The 26,159-nt window shown below is 26.9% G+C and overlaps 2 protein-coding genes across 7 annotated transcripts in view; one reads left to right on the forward strand and one right to left on the reverse strand.

Annotated features, from left to right (window-relative positions):
- The window catches only part of LOC122532271 (ras-specific guanine nucleotide-releasing factor 1-like), a 151,036-nt gene that overhangs the window by 56,041 nt on the left and 68,836 nt on the right, over window positions 1–26,159 (forward strand). For 5 of the 6 annotated variants that reach the window (XM_043660883.1, XM_043660884.1, XM_043660885.1 and 2 more), the window contains 2 exons: window positions 5,909–6,204; window positions 24,117–24,346. In XM_043660883.1, the coding sequence (XP_043516818.1) occupies window positions 5,909–6,204; window positions 24,117–24,346 (526 nt within the window). Of the gene's footprint in view, window positions 1–5,908; window positions 6,205–24,116; window positions 24,347–26,159 lie in introns of those variants that run through there. The other variant, XM_043660888.1, reaches the window with a different exon arrangement.
- On the reverse strand, window positions 2,604–5,082 carry LOC122532273. Its single transcript, XM_043660890.1, has 2 exons — window positions 4,937–5,082; window positions 2,604–3,887 (listed from the first exon to the last, which is right to left on the reverse strand). Exons 1-2 carry the CDS (start codon window positions 4,953–4,955, stop codon window positions 3,478–3,480), a joined length of 429 nt encoding a protein of 142 aa, XP_043516825.1. The 5' UTR covers window positions 4,956–5,082; the 3' UTR covers window positions 2,604–3,477.

Below are 26,159 nucleotides of genomic sequence, written 5' to 3' on the forward strand. Positions count from 1 at the left end.
CTTAAGTTTGTCAGAAATGTACTATCACTACTAAAGAAGATATTCAGGTGGCCTGGTTTTCGTAAACACATTGTATTATGATCTAATTCACGTTTTTAGTAAAATTGAAGGATCTGAACATAATTTGATAATTATTATCTATTAAACTTAAGGTAAAAATCAGGCCACTCTCAATTTTCAATAACTTACATATTTTTAATAAAATTAAAAGATCTGAACATAATTTGATAAATTGTATTAACTATTCAAATTCAAGTTAAAATTAAGTCATTCCTCATCTTCAACAATTTATGATAAATATTTCTAATACAATTGAAGGGACACAATTTGAATACAATTTAATAATAAATTTTATTAACTTGACCACATATACATATATTGTACAATCACAAACAGTATCGCACACATACACATTATTTATTACAATAGTTTGTATCTCATTCCTTTGCTTTTATTACAGCATATAACTTTTCTGGTATAATCTATATACAGTGTGTTTTCTTTTCAATTTATTTCAATTTCTCTTATATCTGTTTTTTCTTTTTAATTTTTTTTTTAAATAATGTAATAAGTTTTTCACTATTTATAGATATACTTGAAGGTACTACTATTATATAAGTAAGAGTAAGGTACTACTACTATATAATGTGTATATACTTGAAGGTATTATTGCTAAGTAAACAAAAATATTCAAACATGTTGAGATCTTTTGCATTTGCAAATTAAATTGAATTCACTAATTTCATTCTTTTGTGTATTTTTACAAAATACAACGGTATTTTATACTTCAAAGATTTTAGTTTCATTTACATGAATATTTATTTGTATGGAAATTTTTTGCTAGAGGTGATTTTTGACATTAATATTACTTGATTGATTAGGATGACTAATTAATTTTACATATTAATAAATTAGAACGTATGCTTTAATTCTCAAATGCACGATATCACTGGGTCACACAATTTAAAATATTTAATTTTATTTTGTATTTTATATTTTCTTTGATAAAGATTAATGATAAAATTTGATAAAATTAAAAATTAAGCAAAATAAAACTTAAATGTTGTGATTTTTAATATTCAATAATATCATTTAAGGGTTTAATTTATCATAAATCAAGAAATTTGATAATAATTCGAAACAAATAAGATTCGTGCAATACTTACGAAGTGTTCTCTCTATCATATTGTTCAAACAATAAATCAATGAATGATTATCGATATGGAATTGCACGTATCAGTGCGAGATTGCAACAACACACATATGTAAATTGCACGTCTACAATTGTCTAAAATAATTGATAATATTTATCTTCAGCATGATTATATGATAGAAAAACATATATAATTGTTCATGTTGTTGCAATGGAATTATTCTTGAAACTTTATTGTCAAAATATATAAACACGTATCTGGATACAATTTAATAATGTTGCAAACATTTCTTATACGTTGATAGTCTCTTTTCAGTCTTATTTCAAGAGATGAGAATAGTCCTACGTCCCGTAGCAACTTTTTCCAATGTTGTAACAACAAAATTAATGATATGAAGTGAATAAATATTACATTCATTTATAACGAAATAGAATACTATGTGAAGCATGCTGTTAGCAATTATAAAGACAAAGCGATATATATATATATATGTGTGTGTGTGTGTGTGTGTGTGTGTGTGTGTGTGTGTGTGTGTGTGTGTGTGTGTGTGTGTGTGTGTGTGTGTGTGTGTNCAAGGATATAATCTTTGAGTTTCCATTAGGATAATTCACATTTTTTTTTTGTAATACATAAAAATACATTAATAAAAGTAAATTTATTTCGATATTACGAAAATTAAATAGTTATATACGTAAATTAATTACATATGATATTAAAAATATGATTTCTGAAATCTAATATAAAAGAATTTTACTATATATACAAAGTTTGAAAATATATTGCTTACAGTAGATTAAAAAAATAGTGATTTTAAATAATAATTTATCTTTTCATATTATATATGTTATCTTTTAATGTCACGTTTATACCAAACAAACAAATGTTTGTTTACGCCCCTCCCCGATAAATTCACGTTCAGTTGTTATATTAACATTAGTTTAATTAATATAACGATGTGAATACAAGCATAAATTTTATTGAAGTGAGGGCAAACGAGCATTCGTTTGTTTGGAAGTATTATTTAATTTGAATATTTTAAACATTTTAAATTATTTATACGATATTTTTGATGTCAGTCATTTAAAGTATTAATATCAAATATCTTTTAATGTTTTTTTAGCATACAAATACTATGTATTCTTTTAGAATATTTGATTAATAATATAAAGAAATTATGAATGAAAAAGGGACAAAAAAGTATTAATATGTTTGTGATTTAATTAGAAAATATACATGCGTATGGAAGAAATTCAATATATGTAAGTCCGATGCTTTTTCAATAATTAATTATTGAATTTTTTATTATAGAACATTCATAAAAGATCTGACATTCTTTCTACAAGTTTATTTTTATTCAAAAAAATATTCTTCTAATAATATTTTAAAATTACTTTTATTGATTATTTAATTAAATTAAAATTACTTTTATTGATTATTTCTCTTCCATAATTTGAAATATTTAAATATTATTGGTTTTACATCCGATAATTTTACTGGTGCAAATTGTTTGAGTACATTGTAAAATGAATGTGTATAGCCTCTTTTTATTTTTTGATCATTTTTTTTTTTTATTGAGGGTTTAGAATCGTATCGACTACGAAGTCTTTAGCGACGTGCTGGAATTTTCTCTTTATATCTGGTCGAGTAGTTGTGTCTCCTTTAGGTAGTTGATAATGTTTTCTTATTATTTCTGGCGGGTTAGAGCGGTGTTTGGGTTTAATCCGTATTTACTTTTTAGGTTTCGGTATTTTCTGCAGTCATGTAGCAGGTGTATTACGTGATCTTGAAGTGTCCAATTCGAAATCTAGTCATAGCTATCCTTTCTTTTCTGCTTATATTGTTGTTTGGTATTTTTTGGTAGAAATGGTGTGCTATGTTGTGTATTTTGATTCTATTTGTCGTAGTCCAAATTCTGTAGTTCCAATTCTTCTCTTTCAGCTTTGGTCGTTGGAGCTAGTAGGTCTTGGTGTGGAATTGGGATGTTGGATTCGTTTGTTCGGTCTGTTGTTGCTTCTTTGGCTAAGGAGTCGGCTTTCTCGTTTTCTTCTATTCCTTGGTGTGACGGGATCCAGGTGATTATTATTTGTTTATGGTCGTTGGTAAGTTCGGTGTATGTTTCCTGAATAATTTGTATGACTTCGTGCTTTTTGGTGGTATTAGTTTGTTATCGCATTTATCGAAGTCAAGGAATCTGTGTAGATTGGTATTTGTTTTCTTTGATGTACCGTAGTGCTTCTAGTATAGCGTATGTTTCAGCGGTCAGGATGGATGTGTGGTTGGAGAGCCATTGTTTTTTAGTGGTACTTTCTGTGACTATTGCGAATCAGATTCCACGTTTGGTTTTGGAAGCGTCTGTGTAGATCTTGTGGTAATTTTTATAGGTGTTGTTTAGTTTCTGAAAATATTGCTTGTGTTCTATGTTGCTTTTTTCATTTTTTTTGTGGTTAGCCAGGTCGGTGTTTGTTTTTGGTGTTTTTAATGACCATGAGGCTATTTTTCCGTGGTTGCGTTCGATAATTGGTGTTGAAGTGATTTCTCGTGTATTGGGATATCCTTTTAGTCTGATGCAGAATGGTGCCAGGAGTCTTGAATTTCTGTTGTGTTGGTTTGTTAATCTGTCGGCAAATGTGTTGTTGTATGCTGGGTTATTTGGTGTTGATGCTATTTTTATTGCGTATCTCAAGCTACGTAGTTTCCTTCTCTGTTCGAAGGGCTTTTGATCATTGTCTTGTACTGTAAATGAAATATTTCGTTAGTATGTAATTTAATTGCACATTCTATTGAATTACATTTATACACCCTTGAGCATTTACTGTTTCATTGATAAACCAAACAATTAAAAAACATGCTCACTATTTATGTTTTATTTATGTTATATTTATGTTGCTCTAAAGATTCTTAAATCTATACTCGAAACAGATCACAGAAATCATATCATCAAAATAAATTTCAAAGGTGAGACATGATTTTAAACATACTATAATGCTTTTATTCTAAATTATGATGAGAGTGACAAGACGAAATTCAATATTTAATATTTAATATTAAACGCTTCTTTTGCACATAATAAATGCAGTAATGTACGATGTTTTTTAATTAACCTTTCACGTTCAGAATTAAATTACATATGATAATTTTATTAAATTTTTGTATCATGTTTTTTTATCATATTGTATAAGATAAGATCCTCTATTTTTCGAATATCTTAATTGAAAAAATATCTACTAGTTACTATGATCTTCTCAACTACGCATGTTTACGCAAATTTACATTTTTCTAGGCATACTTAAAGAAACAGAATATAAATTAAGACTTGTTTTACCTATTAAATATTATAACGAGTACTTTGCTATTAAATATTTCACCTATTTTTACAATTGCATGCATTCTAAATTTTTACATTTCTCACAAATGCATAAAGATTTTTCATAAATGCAGTCTAAAATATAACATTTAATATACTTAATTGAATATTGAGATATTTGTGTTCGGGCGATTTCCCATAATTCTGATCGTTAGAATTATACGTACGAAAGACGTTAGGCTTCTTGTCCGCATAAATTTTTAAATAACGGCTCATCCGTTTCTTTTTTTTTTTTTTTTTAATGCTTGCAAGAAATTCTAACGTCTACCACGCTCTATCGCGGCTATTGTTTACTGATATCTTTCTTGATTGACCCGCGTGCCTGTTATGTTTAATGTCTTCTAAAAACGGTTAACATCGATGTTTAATAAATTCACTGTTTTTAGAGGAATTACGTCAAAGCAATCAAACAACTCACGGTTCAAAGTGATTGGCATCAGTACTTGCCATCACTTTTATGTGACATCAGTGGAGAAAGTCAGTTCTTCATATTCATTCACTATAGTCCGTTAAACATTTTGCACTCAGTGCGTCATACTAAACTCAACTGTCAATACGTATCGTCAGTGCGTATCACTGAGTACCTATGTATATACGCGTATCACGTCAATGCGTTTTCATACAATTCGGGCTATAGTCAATCTTTCTGCTATATCGCTATATTTTGGCTGTCACTGCTATTTTGTTATTGCTACGTGAAATATTAAGAATTAGTCAATTAGTTAATCATAATTCCGTGCGATCCACGCGAATCTATCGTTTATATCATAAAATACAAAATCTCCGATCATCTATTGGAATCGTAACATTCTGCTAATACTTCATCAAACGGTCGCTATTCGCCTCAAGCGCGCGAATCGTGCTCATATCGCTTGATACATCGCGCTGCAATGATTTGAAAAACAAATGTTTATAACAGAATCTCTATATTACGTTTTACGTGATAAATAAGAAAAAATAAAGCGTAGTATTATAGTAAAAAACATATAAACATTCTCATCTTGAAGCGATTTACAAATATTCATTTTTCATGTTGTTTTGATCATCATGGGGAATTAATGTCACATTGAATTGAATTTAAGCAGACTGCGGATTTTTATTCAAGCTCGTAATTTTATGAAAATAATTTAAAAAGTAAGATTTAAGCATAGATTCGTTTTAACTATTAAATATTATAACAAATACTGTGTTTATATCGTAAATTTATATCGAAAAGTTTACGAATTTCGCTCAGGGCTTAAACCACAAATTGTCTCTAAAAGAATAAGTAAAAAAATAAAACCATCAAGATATAAATGATTTTGTTATTGACGTTTTTTTTCTTTCTTTTGCCAATTTGATTTGAACACGAGAATGTTTATTCTCCATTGTTTATTTTTATGTGTTTAAGTTGTGCGCTTTGAAGAAAGAGTTGAGGTCTGCAACTTCGTCGTATACGAGAAGACCGAGAGTTCAAAGGACTATGTCTCAAGACACTGGCAGTTTATACATGTCGGAATCTGTTTTTGGAACTGCTGGACACGATTCGGTAGTTACGTCGTTTGAAGATATTAGCGAGGTCGAAATGCAAAAAATTAAAAAAGTTCAAAGCTTCTTGAGAGGATGGCTGTGTCGCAGGCGTTGGAAACAAATTGTCGAGCAGTACATTAAAAGTCCTCATGCTGAGAGTATGCGTAAGCGAAACAGGTAGGAATTACTTCCTCTGTTTATTCAAATTTTAACTGGTAATCGCTCCTAACGTTAAGTGCAATCAATTAATATAATAACGGTGCCAAAAACTCTAGAATATGGAACATTATGACTGGATTGCAGATTTTTGTGCCTATAAGAAATTTTAAAGCGCAAAGTTTTAAAGAATGAAAACTCAAGAAAACTTATATACATCTGCACAGATTTCAAATATTAAAAAAAGAAGGATTTTAAATATTTTATAGAAACCAATTTATTTTTTGGTCAGAGGTATGTAGATTTTGAAGAAATATAATTGTTCTTTGGAAAATATAAAAAGCAGCAAAATAAAGATATAATATAAAATATACAGAACAACAAAAAAAACAACATCTGTTATATAATTATTTCCTTCTTATTATTAAAATTATAATCAAAAAAAATTTTATTTGTTCTATTGTACATATCGTAATTATATTTAGATTTTAATAAAATTGTGTATATAGTAACATTGTCAATTTCTGATTGTCATCTAATTTTAAGAAACAAATTAATTAATGTCCATAAAATATCCAAAATCCTCTTTTTTCTATTTTACATGTATGAAATTTGAAAAAAGTGTGTAGATCTTATTGAATTGATTATAGGTAAAAAAAAAATATATGTATGTATATATGATTACAGGTGTAAAAGTATATATGATTATAGATAAAAATAATATATATATATAAAACATTTAATACATTTAATACACCGAAGTTTTAATTGTTCAGTTTTTCAAAATTATATTCAAACATAAATTTATGTAAAAAATCGTATCTAGTTACAATTTAGGACCAGTGATTTATGATACGAGAGTGATTAGAAGTTAGTCTTTTTAAATTAGACACATCAGTACTTCGTTTGTTATAATTAATAATTAAATATACAATTAAGTATATTAATAGCTATCTACTTTTAGTTATTTTTAAGTGCAACAAAGTTTTCTTCCTCACAATAATAATTATTGTATCATAAATAATTATTGTATCATGAACCACATACGCGTCAGAAGTACCCTATTATTTATAAAATGGTTTCTAGACAGGAAATTAAACTAGTATAATTTTAATACTTTTATTAAACAAATCTATACGGAAAATGTTGAAATATTAGACATTATTTAATACTAGAACTGCCAAGTTGGTCAAAATGATCAATTTTTGATAGAAACTTTATAGATGTAAATCTTTAGAGACATCTTTAAATAAATTAATACAGATTTAATTATAATTTTTTGTAAAGTGAAAGCTTGGCGCTTCCTGTTCTTCTCGATTTTAATATCTTTGATGGAAATTGTATGCTTTAATCGTTGATAAACAATATATTACAAAAATGATAATTAATTGAATGTTATTTGAAATGAATGCGTCAGTTTATTTAAACGTGAAAATGATTTTTCTTTAGATTATTTCATTACTTGATTAAATGAAGTAACGTTTTTTTTTAGTTTTCATTTTGAAAAAGAAAGAAAAAAGGAGAAACTATTTGTGAATGATTTATTTAAATTTCACACAAAATAAAGCTGTTTTATTATTCTTATAATAATAATAAATTAGTTGAATTAATTTATTGTTTCTAATCATTATTTTCTAATTTTAATCTAAATAAATATTTTAGAACGACTAAAATAACATGGATATCATTCTGAAAAGATTTAAATAATATAAGCAATTAAACGATACTACAACGATACAAAAGGAAAAACCTATTTATTGTATTTTACTGTAACATAATATTTTATAATACTTAAATATTCCGTCCGTTAGACAAAACATTTTCTCACGTGATTTTAACGTGTCTATTTATTATTATATAACGAATTATTATGTATTGGTTGTATTTATGAACAACATTCGCTCTTTTCTGATTTATTTTATTTTATTTTTTTTTTTTGTGTACTAGTACTTATTACACTAACATTAATTAATTAAAAATAAACCAATCATCTAATAGTGTACTACATAATAATCTACCAATAAACGTATTAATAAGTTAATAGACTGAAGTAATAAATTAACTATGCAAATATTAGATAAAATGTTAGCCACATCAAAATTATCTATATAATAGTTTACTCAATCAGAAATTAGTGGAACCATTGACTAATAGGATCGACCGAACATCTACTGCTTTTCCACGATTTGGAAGTCATATGACCCCTTTATCATTTTCACATGTGTCACATCCTGTCGTATCGATTTAGGCAAGTTTGCACTACATCGCTATTGATGATAGAAATTAAAATCAAAAAATATGGACAGTGTTGCCGATCTTTATCGAAAATTATTTATTGAATTGAATCCAGTGAAACGGGCAAACATACGGGTATGTAAATACAATAATCATAATAAATAAATACAAATTTAGTAATAAGACATTGTTTAAGAAGCCTACAAAAGCATTGTTTCTTTAATAGATCTCTATGATTTTCTTTTTTACGATAGAATTTTTTCTACGTGCCATTCTGAATAAAAAATAATTAGAGCATAATATCGAAAAGAAAGTAATATTTCTTGAAATATTTCTTTAAATTTTATACAGGATGCGGCTTTTAAATGAAAACATATCTGCTGCATTTTTGTTTTTAAGAAGAAAATGTTCAAGATAAAGTTGCACCATTTTAAAGCGCACATTCGTTGAAAGTGAAAAGAATTTTTTTTTCAGTCATTTTTACAATATTTCAAATCATTGGAAATATTTTGGTCGATTTTCTTATAGAGCATAAAAATTAAAGTTTAATCATTTGAATTTCATTTCAGTGATTTAATCTAGAGAAATTTTTTTCGGAGTGAAACGTTTAAAGAAGTTCACATTAAAACAGTTATGGCTATCCATTATAGTCAAGCGAACACAATAATTTGGCATTCACTATGCAAGAGTTAATATAAAATATGAATTTGTAGAATGATTTTCTGAAATAAATTATATAATTGACGTACATATATTCGGAGTTGCGGTACGAGAGCACGCATCGAAATGCTCTTTCCTGCATTTATCAGTCTCTCCCGTTGATCATCGTTTTGTTTGACATAAGTATGTACCTCGACCTGTGACATAAGACAGTAAGCCTTATTTCTTTTAAGAATCATAGTCCTCTACACCCCTTATGTCTCTATTATCACGTGGGTTTTGTAGTATACTACGTAATTTCTTTACAATTTTGTCAAGAATTTAATGACATATCATTATATGTCATTATATGTCATTATATCTCAATACATACCGAATTTTTTAACTTATTTTATTGAATTTTTATACGAATGAAATTATGAATGAAATGATACATTCTCATTGAGTACTGCTCATTTTCATTCTCTTTCTGATTGCCTTCATCACGATTATCATCGTGCAGAATGACAAATGGAAAGCGAGTTAAAGGGACAATTTAGGATTGCCTGATGAAAGCATAGTTGTCAAATCTAAAAATTTGACATGGTTCCACTGATCGGTTCTGTCCATGGAATGATGACACTAGCGAAATAAGCTGTACGATCCTTGTCGCAGTGTTTTAGGTATTCGCTCGAGTTTGATCAAAACTATCCGATCAGATTCAACTGCTAAATGTCAAAAGTCGTACCTGGGTAATTTGGACAAATTTTTAAAATAATTAAAAATACAAGTCTTATTAATAACTTTCTGAAAAAAATAATGTTTATTTAAATTCTTTCTGAAATATAAAGCTTTTGCTCTAATTACCTTGAAATTTTGTTTCTGTGAAGATATTTTATAATAAATGAGAAAAAGAAAATACTTCTATCCTCGAAATTTGTAAAAATTTAAACCTTTTTCAAAAAAAATATTGAGGATTTTTTTATGACTGAAAATCTACCATAGAAAATTCTAATTTTGTCTTTTTTCAATGATATCTTAAAACTTATGCTATAAAGAAATTCGGTAGTATGTATACAGAATCCATGTAATAATAAGACAAAGATGTGTAATTACTAACCTGCGAGTCCTTGCCCCAGTTTCTTGATCGCTAGCGCTATCCTCTCCACTGCATCGATCTTTCCACACATTGAAATTCCTCACTCTCTCAGCCCGTTTATTTCCCTGTCAAGTAAGTGAAGAGATCGATGCAGTAGAGGGGATAGCGCTCAAGAAAGTAGAGGCAATGGCACGCGGGCAGGTAGTTACACATCTGTGTAATAGGAGAAGCACAGACAGAAACGTCAAGGTTCTCCAGAAAAGATAGGATTACAGTCATGACAAAAAGCGATGATCGGTAGATGAGATTGGATGACCAATTCAATGCGAGCTCTCGAATTACTATTATATCTATCAATATTATGATAATAACAAAACTGAATGTGTTTACAAATTTGGTACAGAGAGGCATATTATGCGGTGCAGATCAAGGGATGGGTGGAAAACTTATACTTTATAATTTCACAGAACATTATTAGAACGAGATAGATTTTTTATGCGGTAGCTTCTTGACGGATAAATATAAAATTGTTTTGCACTGAAAAATGGGTAAAGGAAGCAATTTATTTATTTGCAATTAGTACTTTAATGTTTCAGGAATAAATACACTCAAGGATTAACGCAATAAAACGATTTATTTAAAGTAATAATAAATGTATGTAACGCAAGTTGAATAACGTGTGTGAAAAAAGTAATGGCACTTTACGGATTACAAAAATGTATAGTAAATATTAATATTTAGTATGGAGTCCATTATTTCCAATAATCTCTCTTAATCGCTAAGGCATTGAATGGACCAGTTTACTCGTAAATTCTGCTTGAATTTTATCCCATTTTTCTAACAGTAAATCTTTTAATTGATTTTTGTTTGTAATGTAATGTTTTCGTATCCTTGTTTCGAGATCAGCCCACAAATGCTCAATAGTTGAGATCTGGTGATTGAGGTGGAGTAGGTGAAGTATGTGCGACATTGTAAGCAAACCACGTACGAACTATATGTTTCGGGTCATTGTCGCTTTGAAAGTAAAGGGGTGCCAATACTTTCCCACATATGATATTTTTGAATTAATGTCAGTTTTTAATTAATTTGCATAAGCTTTGTTACTTGTAAGCGTATTATTGAGAGCATTTACTTTTCACCTAATATAGGAACATTTTTGAACAATTAAACGCACTTTTTTGTTAATGTTTTTTGTGTTTAAAAGGACTGTTGTTTTTAATCACAGAGTGCCAATACTTTGTCACGGCACTGTATATCTTCCTCTGTACTTTGGTCCTTGACCGAACCTGAAGACGGCTCATATCGTGACGAATTCCAAACAAAGTATTTAAAGGGACATACATATGTAAATAGGTTTCAGATTTCCTATTCAAAGCATACTTGCTGAAGTGCACATTCTAAGAGGATTTTGTCTAACGCTGTTCTATTCATCAAGAAATATAAAAAACATAATATTTAAAATTTAAAATTAGGAAAAGGATTTTTAATAAACAATTATTTTTAATCCTTTTTAATTTTTTTTACTATTATTTTTAACAAAAACTTCTTATTTCTTGAAATATGTATTTATTTATTTTTTGTAGAACAGTATAAGAAATAAATAACTAATACAAATTTTTTTATTTTTGAAATGTTTTCTTTTTCATTTTGAGGGTTTATTAAATATTTGAAAACAATTCAACTCTTATTAATTAAAAAATAACTCACTTCCCGTTGTAATCATTGATAAAGCAAAATTTTCATGAATTATGACTAATTTTTCCAAAACAATATCACGAAACTTGAACGAATTGTAACAAAAGAAATAGAAAAAATGACACTATGCTTTATTTTTATACATAGCATGCCTTTTTTTCATCTTACAATTAGTTCTCCTGTTATTTTATAACACAACGATAATGAATGAAAGAATAGAATAGCAATAATAAATCCCACTGGATTTAATATTTATTATTGTACTTTTGTAACTGTTTTTAAATGCAATTTATTTATATTTGTATCACGAAGATTTGTCAGAAAGAAAATTAACATTCAACAAATTATATTTATGAAAAGCGACGATATTATTTGCGTGATTTTGTCATTTGGTTTTTTCATATTCAATATAAGGAATATGAAAATTTAAAAATATTATTTTTGTTTCATTTATTTCAAATATGAAATAAGCATTTTCTTGAAAATCATGGATTAAGTTATTTTTGATGTCATTTAAATGATTTTATTTAATTCTATTTAAATTTTATTTAAATAAAAATTATACTTGTAAGTATTGTTCATTACTTATCATTTAAATGAAAATTTTCTCAAAAGATTTAAATGCGGGTAGTCGATACTTCGGGTTCACTCGGATAATTGTAGTTGAGCTCAGGCGGATTCGGAAACACACGAAAAATGCTCTAACTTGCCCTTTTTGCTAGTTTAACCGAGTTTTAACATTTCATCGAGTCGACGGACAGAATAGTAACGAAAATGTGGCAACCATTTTAGGTTTGGCAATTACGTTTTCGTCAGGAAATTCGAAACTTGCCTGTGTCGCTTTGACTTGCTTTTCTTTTGTCATTACGCACAATAGTGAAGGCAAAAGGGATGAAAGTTTAGAGTACTCCTTTTCCGATTTCGGTGATTTTTGAATGTATTGTGAAGGTATTTTGAACAGTTTTTTTTCTTCTAACGGGTATATCAGACTTTATTTGTTAGAGGAAAGGATTGTTCTGGGATTTCTAAATGATACTTAGGGATCGTCGAAATCAATGAAAGAGATTAATCTGCAAGTTCACCGGCAATCAGGATGGAGGAAAATACGAATGAGGAATGTTTTAAACTCATAAAATGTTAATACTAACATATATATATATCATTAAATCACTTATATTTTGTATTATTTTTATTGACAATTTATAACAATAAATGATTTTGATCGTCGAAAATGCAACTCGGTGAGTTCGTCTTAATAAGTAAATTGTACTATAGTATTGTACTATAAAAAAAAATATGTATGGTATCGTTTAAGAAAATGAATTTGCCTACGAAATTTCGAAACGGATGAATTTTGCAAGAAATAATTTACAATACATAATGTGCTTCTTTATTGCAAAGAATATTTGTAGAAATGTTTTATTGATAAGTTCAAACTTTCATAAAAGCGAGTTTACGGGATAAAGATAATTCATTCAAGTTGTGAATTTACAAATTTGTAAATAAAAAAACGTCACGTTTAATTATATTATTTTTAATTATATTATATTGTTCATAAAAAGATCAGATTTCAATCAATTTTTTTCTAATAGACGTTAAATGGATGTTAATAGTAAATATATATACTAAATTTTTCATCCTAATTTTCATCTGTTTTAAATTGTTATATTCCTTCATTGATGAACCACCACGTTCATTTCAATGAATCTTGAAACAAATCTGGCAACATTGTCCATATTTCTTGATTTTCGCGGTGTAAAACTTTCTCGAATCGGTACGATAGAATGTGACACGAAAATTGTAACAGGGCACCGGGTGCCAGAAATCGTGAAAAATACATACAAGGTACGAGTTAAATTTAAATTATTAGGTGACTGATTTGATCGTGTACATTTATTACATGATTATTATATGATAATTATATATGCATCAATCTTGAGACAGATGTAGGTTACAATTGGTTTACTTGTGAATCCATATTCATAACTGGAACAATTGCATTAATAACAATTTCAATTTAATAAGAACAATGCAACATGAATATATATCTGTGAAATATCGGAAATAATATTTATGGATTATTGAGTGATATTTAATTATTAATATTAAGGGCTTAATATTAATATATTGATTATACTACAATTATTCATTTTGACAAGTAATTACACTATTACACTTTATATTATTACTTTGTTTCATTTTTACACGTTGATCACCATGGAATTTATTAATAAGCTTAATACAGTTTTTTATTTTTATTTTTACATTATCATTATTGTTACAATTTTCATTTTATTATCAAATTAATATCATTAATTCCATTAATATTGAATTAACTTTTATTGAATTTGTTTTTTAGAATACAACAATAATATTTATGAAATATTAAATAACACTTAACTACTAAATAGCAACTTGATAGTAATATATTGATTATGCAACAGTTATTAGTTTTAGAGGTCCATACTTGTATATCTATTAAATATTATTGTACTTTATTTTATTATTTTGCACGATTTTATTTCATTATTTTACACGTTGATTTTTATGAAATTTACAACATTTATTTCGTGCTGTTGTGTACTTATTCGATTATCTAAATACTTTTCCAAGAAGTGTATTTTGCATAACAAATTTTTGATTGAAACGAAAACATAGGAGACAGAACGCTATCCTTTAAAGTACTAAAATAAAAATTTCAGATAGCAAATTCTGCTTCGATAAGTAGTGTAGAATATTATTTGTCTGTGTTGGCAATTCGTATTTGGTTTATTTTACATTTTGTGTGCTGATTAATAGTCACTTTCATCTTGAGAATTTCTGTAGTTTTGTTATACATATGTAACTTTAATCTCGGATACCTGCATATGTATATTAAATTGCTACATTTAAAACGATTAAACGAACATGTAAAATAGTTCAAAATTCAGCGTTTAACAATGCAATTAAACTTGAAGTTTATCGTATTTTCGCATTTTTTATGTGTATTTTATATAAAAATATTACATTTTTTATAAAACTTGAAGCAAAGTGAACTCATATATCCCGAGACAAAAAGATGGCAGATTCTATTTTTTCTTATATTATGTATTGTGAATTATTATTTATCGTGAATATAAGAAATGACGAAGAGTTATATTTACCAATGAAAAGAGATTTAATTTAAATGGATCTAATAGTCTCCACTACTTGTATCATTTATAAAAGAAGCAACAACTTCTGAGTCGATTCATGGAAAGCGGTGGAACAATGATTTGGGGTAGTACCCAAGATAATAAGATAAGATGGAAATAAAATTTATTATAAAAAAATTAAAGTACATTGAAATTGATGAACAAATTAACACGTATGCGACATGAATTTCCGAAAATAAGTATATTTTTCGACGCGACGATGCACAAGCATTTCGACCGCGAAAGCAATAAAACAATAATTTGCAAGCAAAAAAATTCGTATTTCAGAATGGCCAGCCAAGTTTTCAGACTTAAATATTATAAAAAATTGTTAGGGAAATTTGGCTGTATAGAAGACAATACAAACAAATATTAATGAATTAAAAAAATGTATTATTGAGTAGTGGGAAGAATTAAGCCAAAAAATCATTAAAAACCTATATAAATATTTGCTTCAAAAAAAATGACTGCCGTAATTAAATACAAAGGAGGTTATACTAAGTATTAAACAATTATCAAACTCGTTTCTATCCATTGTTTTTCATAAAATATGCATCATTGCATCATGCAATCGTTTTGACCCGTTAAATATTATCATACTTCCATCTTTAACAACACAAATTGTAAAAAATTTAATTTATATTAATTATATATTAATAAAAGCACTACGAAAGAACGCATATAAGAAAGATTTTATATCATTTGTTCAATAAAAAAATATTTAATAATTTTTAGAGTGTGCCATCTTTTGGTCCCGGGATGTATCGGGATGTTGGTTTTGGTTAAATGTAGATTTTCGAAAAATTACAGTAAAAGAAGAAAATTAATAATAAATAAATACATACTTAATAACTAGTAATAAGAATTAATTCTGTATTAATAAAATTAATAATAAATAATTTATATTAATAAAATTAACAATAAATTAATATTTATATTTATTAATAATATATTAATTATTAATAAGTATAAACAAAGTATATTAAGCATATTAAGACTGTGGACGTTTATGCATTTTTAGAAAATTTAAACTTTGAAAAATTCACAGGATGTGTATTATATTTGGATATATATAAAATGTACCACTTGATGAAATAATTATTATATTTTGTAGACGGAGCAAATTTTTATTTAAATTCTATTGTTTCAAATATTAAAAATAAACGTTATGTAACGTACTAATATTATATTATTATTTTTAATTATTTTTATGTTATTACATCAAATCTAATTCTTAGAATAAAATTGTTTATAGAATATAAAAATATTATATTAATAATATTAAATATACACACATATATAGGATGTTTCATTTTTGTCTCGCCAAATGGTATTTTATTAAAGGGTATTTTATGCATGTTTTATGATTAAAAGTAAAAAAAAAGAAATACATAATGTTACATAAATCTACATTCTTGTTTGATTGTACATAGAAACGTTGACAATATTCATTTGTGTTACAAACATTATGTTTATTACTAGCAATCATTGTAATTATGCATATTATTGTATAATTGGTATTACATTTGATACATTTATAGTTGGTATCAATACCAGTAAGTATAGTTAGTCGAATGACTTCGTATTAACATGACCAATCAATCGAATGAGAAACCAATCACTTTCAATTTTTTAATTTTTGTTATAATTTTTTAATAAAATTTTCATGATTCTATATTTATATAATATTTTTTTTGTTATATTATTTTCTTATCTTTCTTAGTATGTCTTTTTCTTTTTATTATAAAATTTTTAATTATAAAATGCTGACACTGACGGGATACAGGATGGATGATTACACTACCTCCAAAAAAGCAAATTTTATTCATTACTCGCTGCATTTTATATTATTTATTAATTATATTAATTTATATTTATACTTCAGTAAATTACAAATATTTATGCAATTTCTTATATATTTATTTCTTATATTATACATATATTAATCCTAAAACTCGTCACCTCGATTAAAAATATAAATTTTTTCATATATATAATATTTAGAATTAATCCTTTAATTAGAGATGGCGAGTTAACTCATCATTAGAAAGTTGAAAAATCAATAAATTTTGCCTTGCACACGAGAGAAGCATTTTCCAATAACAAGTTAATTTATCTCAATTAAAAAATTAATAGTGTACATACTATAAATAAAATAAATAAATATATAAGGAATTGTATAAACGTTCGCAGTCTATTGATTATAGATATATATAAATTATAAAGATTTTCAAATATCTTTTTTATTCAACAATAAAATTTGGTAAATATAATATAAAATATAATATATTATAATTATATAATATATACATGTAGTTTTGCTTTTATTTTATTAAATATATAATACATAATACAGCATATTAGACAAAGTAAGAAAAACTAGCTTTCTGATTTTATATTTAATCTTGCTATTTTCCTATATTTCATACTAGATATTATTAAAATATACAGGGTGTCCTTAAAGTCTGTGTGCGATTTGAAATTGTTATAATTTTGTAAGTATATGTCATAGAAAGAATCTGTAAAAAGAATTAGAAAGAAGAAACATTTACATTCTTGTTTTTGTTCATTTTCAACATGTTCATCATTATTACTAATACAAAGGTATAATAATACGATTCTGTAGTTCTCGGAAAGCTGATTTTCAATAATACTCGGAATCACATTAATTATCCTAGCTTCTAATTTTCTAAAGATCAATGTTTGGTCGAATAGACATTAATTTTCACATGTCCCCAAGAAAAGAAATCCAATGGCGATTTTTGGCGAACGTGGAGGACAACAAAATTCACCTCTTCTAATCCATGTGTTAGGAGATTTCTCATGTAGAACTTTTTAACATGCAAAATGACAAAGAGCATCATCCTGTTGAAACATTGTATTCTCTATCAGTTTAAATTATTCAAGTTGAAGACTAAAGTAACTTTGCAGCATTTTTAAATAACTATCACCATTAACAACACGCCCTTTAAAAAAGAATGGTCCTGTAACTCGATTTTTTCCCGACGTACACCACATATTAACTTTAGGAGAATTTTTTTCATGTTCAACAGACTCGTGTGGATTTTCAGTTCCCCAATTATCCCTAGTACGGCAATTATCCCTAACCTAAACCTTGCTACTAATATAAAATGTTGCTTTATCAGAAAACATTAAATTACACAAAAATGCATCATCGTTGCTAACTTTTCCGTTGAACTGGTGATAGAAAGTTAATCATCCATGATAATTCTCTTCTAATATCTGATGCACTTGAATTTTGTAGGCTTTCATGTGAAGTCTTGTCCTCAGAATCTTCGTACAGTAGACTTTGAAAACCTCAGCTCTAGTGAGGGCAGTCTTAATGATTTTCTTCGATTTGCCTAAAAAGTTTCTTCTACGAATACTATAGTTCTTCATTAATACGTGGTCTAACCGACTGTGACTTACCATTGATAGAGCTTGTTTCTTTAAATTTTTTCATCCAATTGGATACGGAATTTTTGTGTGATGTTGTTTTCTTGTGGGTTCTAAACCTTTAGAACAGCAGCGGTAGATTTTAGTTCAGCCAATCAAAGAAAACAATTTACTTTCTCTTCTAGTGAAGCCATGGTCATCATATAAAGACAAAAAGAACGACATATCAAGTTTTCTAATTCTTTTTATAGAGATTCTTTCTATCACATATACTTACAAAGATACAATTTGCATACAAATTTTACGGACACCCTATATATAGATTTTAAATATTCAATATAATTGTATGATCTTTAATATGTATATATTTATATATACATATTATATGTATATATTTATATAAGCCACTTTGGCCTTGAAATATGTATAAATATATACTTTAATATGTATATATTTATATAAGTCACTTTGACTTTGATTTTTACATTGCACATTTCGCATTGCATTTATCCTAAATTTTATATATTATAATATTTACGTAATATTTTTGTATCCTACTTTGCTTTATCCTATACTTATATTTATCTTAACTATGCTATTCTTTTGTCTACTTAAGTATCTTAACCTAATTCTTTCATTTTATTTCATGTTTGCTTTGTTGCTCTCTTCTTTTTAGACCTGCCTTGTCTCTTCTTTCTCTTCTCCCTGTGTCTCTTTCTCCTTTCTATTCGCCTAAGCCATTTTACCGCTTCTTTCCTGCCTTCTTCACTCGGTATCTCTTCCAGACTTGCATTTGTTGTCTCCATCTCTCTACAGTCTCTCCAATGCTCTAATGTCCCCTCCCCATCCTCGCACAATTGACATTTCCGTTCTTCTTCGCTCGTCCAAAATTTACTTCCATTTTCTAGGGTGCTGCATCTTGCTCTAGTTATCATCTTCTGCTCTCCATTTTTCTTTCTCTCCTTCAGGTATTTTGGTAATTCTTCTGTTACCAGATATTTATACTTCCAATTGTATCTCGTCTTCTGAATTTTGTTCCACTGCCTTTGTCTTTACATTTCCTCTTTTCTTTTCCTTAGTAATTTCTCAGCTGGTTTCTCTTCTCTCCACAATTGTTCTACTCCTATCTGGTTAAAATTGCATGTTTTGAGGTGATCTTGTCTTTCCTTTATTCTTTCTTGGTTCTCTTTTCCTGCTTTCCTTCTTTTATGCATTCTTTGACTATTCCTTTCTCTCTTTCTTTTTCTATTCTTCTTTCATATTTTATCGCTCTTTTTGCCAATCTAATCTTCAGTTTTTCTCTTTTCGTTTCCTCCATGATAATATAGTTTGGTGTCCTGATGTCCAGACCAAGCGTCCATTTAATATATTTTCTCTGTATTCTCTCTAATTCCGCTTTTTCCGTCCATCCCCATACTTCTGCTCCATAGGCCAGGATTCCCATTACTAGAGTGTCGAATATCTTCATCCTCCTCCCATAATTGTCTAAACATTCTCTCTCCTATTCCCCATGCATGTATCATTACCACGTTCGCTTTCTTTGCCACATACTTACCGTTACTCTTAAGTCGGTACCCCAGATATGTGAATTCTGTAACCTGTTCTATTGCCTTACGTTTCCAATACCATGTCTCTTTCTTTTTCCTCCCCCCCTCCTTTCCCAAACACCATCATCTTAGAGTTGCTCTCATTTAGTACCAGCTTTTTCCTGTCTAGATATTTCTCCAGCCTTCTCATCATTTCCTTCATCTCTTTTTTTTCGTTTGCCAGTAGAACTATGTCGTCTACGTATAAGAGTGTCCAAAACTTTTTTTTCCTTACCTCCTACCTCCCATTCTTGTCCCTTTTTGAACTCTTCTTCTATGTCCGCTATGAAAATTGTAAATAATGTGGGGCTGAGTGGATAACCCTGTCTCACTCCTTCTTCTGTCCAGAATTCTCTTGACGTCTCTTCACCCATCTTGATCTCATTCCTTGTCTCCGTGTATATTTCTCTTGTCCTATTCACTAAACCTTTACTAATACCTGCCTTTCCCATCGTTTCCCATAGCTTTTCCCTGACTATTTTATCGAAGGCCGCCCTTAGATCTATGAAAAATGTGTACAGCTTTTCTTTCTTCTTCTTTGTTGCTTTCTCTATCACGTGCTATAATATGTATATGTTATCTATTGTCCCCCTTCCCTTTCTGAAACCTGCTGGGGTATCCGGCAGTATCTTTTTTGTTTCGATCTCTTTCTTGGTTCTGTCAGTTAGTGTCATTGCATATATTTTATATGCTGTACTGAGCAATCACACCTCTATAATTTTCTACCGCCTCCCTATCTCCTTTTTTTTATATATGGGTGAAATTATTCCTACTCTCGATTCCTCCAGCATCCCTTCTCCTTCCCAAACCTTTTTGACCAGCTCCTTCATTTTTTCGTCTCCCCTTTCATGTATTTCCATGCTTCACTTGGGATATTATCTTCCCCCGTTGCTTTTCCCTTCTTCACTTGCTTTTTTATCTCTTCTGTCCTAAGTCTTTGCTCACCTTCTGTCTCCTTTTCTTCTTTGTCTCCCCTTATCTGTTTCCTTTCCTTTTTGCTTTCCGATCCATTTAAAAGTTCCATAAAGTGCTTTTTCCATTCTTCAATTTTAATTTTTTCGCTGGCAACCAAAATTATATTGGAACAAATTAAATTCAATAAAACTAAAATTTTGCTAGTTACATACACTGTTTTTTACACTGGTCGTTAAATAATATTTATTTGCAACAAAATATTTATTTATAATATAAATCGTTTGGTAAAATAAGATATAAATAAAAAGAAAATCTACAATAAATTATATAAATAACATAATACAATATAATAATATAAATAATGAAAGAAATAGATTTAAAGAAGTAAAAAAATTATAAAAAGTAGAATTTAAATTACATGTTACAATTTTTGTTTGATTTTTAAAGGAAAATAATTAATAATAAAAAGAATTTTATTCGATCGATCCATTCGTGGTAAAGTTAGTTACGTGCACAGATCTGTGGAATAAAATATCCGTTCTGAGAGTTCTAGGAAGAATATTAACACTAAACATATGGGACAAAATATTTTATTTCTACGACATTATATTACAATATATAATTATACATTACAATATATACATTACTTTACAATATAAAGCGTTTTGTTTAAAAGGAAAAAAATTATTGTTTGTTTCGTTTTATAATATCATCTAATTATTTATAATATTTAAAATTTCTTATTAATGGTATTCATACTATTTTAATTATTATAAAATATTTATAAAAATAGAAACGGCGCTCACCAATGACCATCGTAACAGCCACGTGGTTAAGTTTCATAAATTTCAGAACATTGGAATAATCGATGTAATTATTTCAATTTCTGATTATGTTAGAATGAACAGAATAAGAAAATATTCATTTCCATTAAAAAGAAATAATTTCATAGAAAAATACATCATTGCTCAAGAATTTGATAATAAGTATTATATTTATTTCAAAACTAAAAAAATTAACTTTCGAATGTTGTCTTGTAAGATACAAAATAAAATAAAATTTTAGTAATAAATTTTAATAATCTAACATAAATTACTATAGTAATATTATATTTCTATAATATCGATGTCAAAAAGTGAGATTTTATTTTATATTTTATTTTATATTTTAAAAAATATAAGATTTTATCTATTGAAGATTTTATTTTATATTTTATATTCACCATATTAACTGAGACTATTAACAAAATTCACGCAAATGAAAGATTATAAAATTAAGTAATTTAACTTTAAAGATGAATAATAATATTTTATATAATAAAAAGTCTATAAAATATTAATAATTCTATTATGAAATACTCATACAATTAAAGGATTTGAATATTAAAAGTAGAAAATAAAGAATTAATATTAAACATAAATTAATATATTTTAATCAAATAAGAAATTAAATATATAAATTAAAAAATTGCATTTGTTTTTTAATATTTATTTTATAGCATAATAGTATATAATACTTTTTAAAAATAAATTAATATATTAAATTAGTAAAATAAAAAAATAAGAAGTCTCAAGACATTTAAGTAATAATTTATTCGCGGAAAAGATTATTTAATCGTAAAAATGTAGTGCTCGTTGAATAATTCATTTATTTTTTCTAATTCTTTTTTCTAACTTCAACAAAAAAAAAAAAAAAAAAAAATTTATTCAATGCACGTGACTCTATATTTTAATTGCGCAAAGATTCATTAGTAAATTCCACATAATTTGTAATTTCCTTATATAATAGACATATTGGAAGTAATGATTCCTCGTAACAAAAACTTATTAGATTCGAGTGAGATATCGATTCGTTAATTACACTATGTCTTCAGCATAAAAATGCTCTAATTCATCTAACATGAAATTGATATTTTCGAGTCCTTTTCAATTTGGTGGATTAAGTTATTATAAACGCATAATGTTTATACTCAAACGTTCGTAAATGTTCATATTCAAATATTTTCTTTTGTTTGTAACTTTTATTTTTAATTATTTATTATCTTTTTATTTTTAATTATTATAATATTATTTATTATAATATATATTGTTTATATTTAATATTATTATCAAAAATAATAATACAGTGGATTTTGGATTTTTGAATGGTTTGATATTCGAATAATTTGAAAATCAAATAGAATATTCAAGGAAATTCTGCTTTAAAACTTGAACAAATACAATATCCACGTATTCAATATCTGTGATTGATTACAATTTACGTATTTTTACGAATTTATTTATTATAAAGGGGTAATGTAAATAATCCTAAATTCTAAGCTAAAAATAATATTTATAACTGTAATTCTTTTATACTTCTTTATTTATGAAATTGATTAACACGGCTTTTTAACGATTCATAATATAAAATGCCAAGTTTTCGATTGACCTAAAAGTATTACAGTGAGAGTTTTAAAACAATATAAAATAATATCTTCAATTGTATCTAATAATATTATATTATAATATAGCAATTATAATATAATGATGTAGCAAAATCTATATACATATATATAGCTGTGTATCTATATATCCATATAATAGAGTTGAAATTAATCGTTTATGAACGTGGAAGTTCTACGACACTCAAAAATCAAACAAACACGTATTAGAGGTAACGAATGAAATATTATTCAACATTCCTTTTCATTTATTCAATTATCTAACAATTAGAGACACCGATTGCGACCAAATTGTCATTAAAATCAGTGTGAAAGCTATTTTTCTCTAATTTAAATATTACTATGAAATAAAATATTTTATACAAATAGACACTTCACATTTTTTAAATTGGGTAAATTTTTGTTTCTATGTTTCTAAAGTGAATTAATTCATTTTATATTATTTCTTATGGGAAAATTTAACTTGACAATCGAAGCGTTTTCTGAAACATATTGTGTTCAAGCGTTTTCTGAAACATATTGTGTTCACTGTATTTTTAAATTGCATATGTATTTTACAATATATAATAATTCATTTAGAATATTATTTAATTTCTCTAATCTTGAAAAAAGCGTAATACTTGTTTTAAGACTCTCAAGCGGGAGTGTATTAATATACAATTTAATAATTAATTTAATCTACTTGTATTTAATTCTTTTATATATTTATCTTCTGCTTGATGAACAAAGAGAAAAATATATTTTCTTAATTTCAGTTTAGTGTTTCAGATGGTAGAAGCTGAAGAAGAATACACAGAACAAATGGAAATATTAGTAAGCTGTTTCTTGAGGCCTTTTAAGATGGCTGCTAGTTCAAAGAAACCCCCTTGTAATCATGAGGACGTGAATAGCATATTTTTGAATAGCGAAACACTGTTATTCCTTCATCAGATCTTCCTGAAGGGTCTCACTTCTCGTATGGAGAACTGGCCCACTTTAGTTTTAGGTATGTTTTTTTTATTTTCATTCAACAATTTGATTATCGTTATATTCAGGTGATATTTTGGTACTTTTCACTAATTTTTTGATATATCACTTCAAAGTGTCATTTGTGTGATACTATGGATAAGATATACATAATTATTCGCTGAAGCATTCAAACACTTATGGGAATTTTTTTTTATATATTATGTAACATTGTGTACACTGATTTGATTATCATAATTATATTTGTAAATTCACTTAATATTATTTAAAAATTTCATTAATAGTGATCGTGATTATGCACATATATAATTCATTATTTTATTTATCATAATTATTATGATTATATATGTATGTGTATAAATACTATACAATGGCAGATAAAAAAATGTTTACAGTACATTTTGAGCATCAATAATTTATTAAATATTATATTCTTTATTACATTAGTAACTGTAATCTACTCTGAAAGTATATTTTTCAATTATTTATTGCTCTTGTAAAATATATTTCTATGTTCTAAAAATATGATATACCCTTTTACTACTTATTTTTTAAACTTTTCTTTGTCTGCCACTGTATTTTATAGAGATCCTGAAAATACATTGATATACGATTTTTTTCGCAGTTTTATTGAATTTGGAATATCAAACGAAAACAAATATACGATGAAAATTGTGCAATATTGTCGATAAATCGATTAATATTCAAAGTTCAATAAATTAGCAAAAAAAAGTCGTACATCACTATAAAGAGGACCTTCAATCCTCAAATGCATTGTAGATTTAATCGTGAAAAAAATTTTACACTCTGATAATTTATAATATTTTTAAAAGAAAAGAAGAAAAGAAAAAAAAAATGCATTCACAAAAACAACTTAAAATGAAATGAATGGTATATTTTGAAAGTAAAGATCAAACATTAAAATAAATTTAGTTTTATTGTTGTACGATTTTGTTTCGCGAGATTTTAACAATTTAAATATTTAGTATCCGAATATTTAAGTGTTCGAATGTGAATAATTATAGATACATACAATTTTCACGAAATAATGATGCTTTAGTGATTGTAAAATCGAATTATTAGCGATGATATCTTATTCATAATATATAAATGACATTGTAAAGCGAGATATCTCGCGATAATTTTGGTGTTGCGTAATTAAACTAATTGTGTCACAATTATATTGTTGAATGCAAGCCTCAGGGCCCTTATGCGTAGTATAATGTAGCGTATAATGTATTATTAGTAAAACGTACATTACTATTCTACATTAATAATAACGTAACTGAGATTATGTTAACTAAGAGATAATTTATCATAAAGTTATAGACATTTCAATTTTTTAATATTTCATAAAATAATAGAATGTAGATTACGACATAATGATGAGAAAATATTAAGTGAATTGGAATTTCCTGTTATAGATCTAACAGGTATTAAAAAATAGAATTTGGCAATTAAAATATTATGTTCATCTGATGTTGATGAAATTTAATATTATTAAGATGTTTTAATACAAGTTTGATATTTTGATACTATTAAAAAGAAATATTTTAATAAAAAGTTTTATTGATATTAATAAATTTAAAAAAATAATTTTTTTAATTTTATAACCAGTCTTGCAATAACTTCACTGTATATAAGAAATATTTCACTTCTAAATGTAATTGATTTTTGTCATTGAAGTCCTTCTTGTGGCCAACAGTACAATTGACATGATTGTACAGAAATATTAATTGCAATGTAAAATACAAAATCGAAAAGTTTATTATTAGAATATTATTATGATAATTAGACTGCAGATTTTGCAAATGTAAATTCATATTTTTGGA

The sequence above is a fragment of the Frieseomelitta varia genome, unplaced genomic scaffold, assembly GCF_011392965.1.
Source record: "Frieseomelitta varia isolate USP_RPSP 00005682 unplaced genomic scaffold, Fvar_1.2 scaffold_446, whole genome shotgun sequence".
Lineage (NCBI taxonomy): Eukaryota > Metazoa > Arthropoda > Insecta > Hymenoptera > Apidae > Frieseomelitta > Frieseomelitta varia.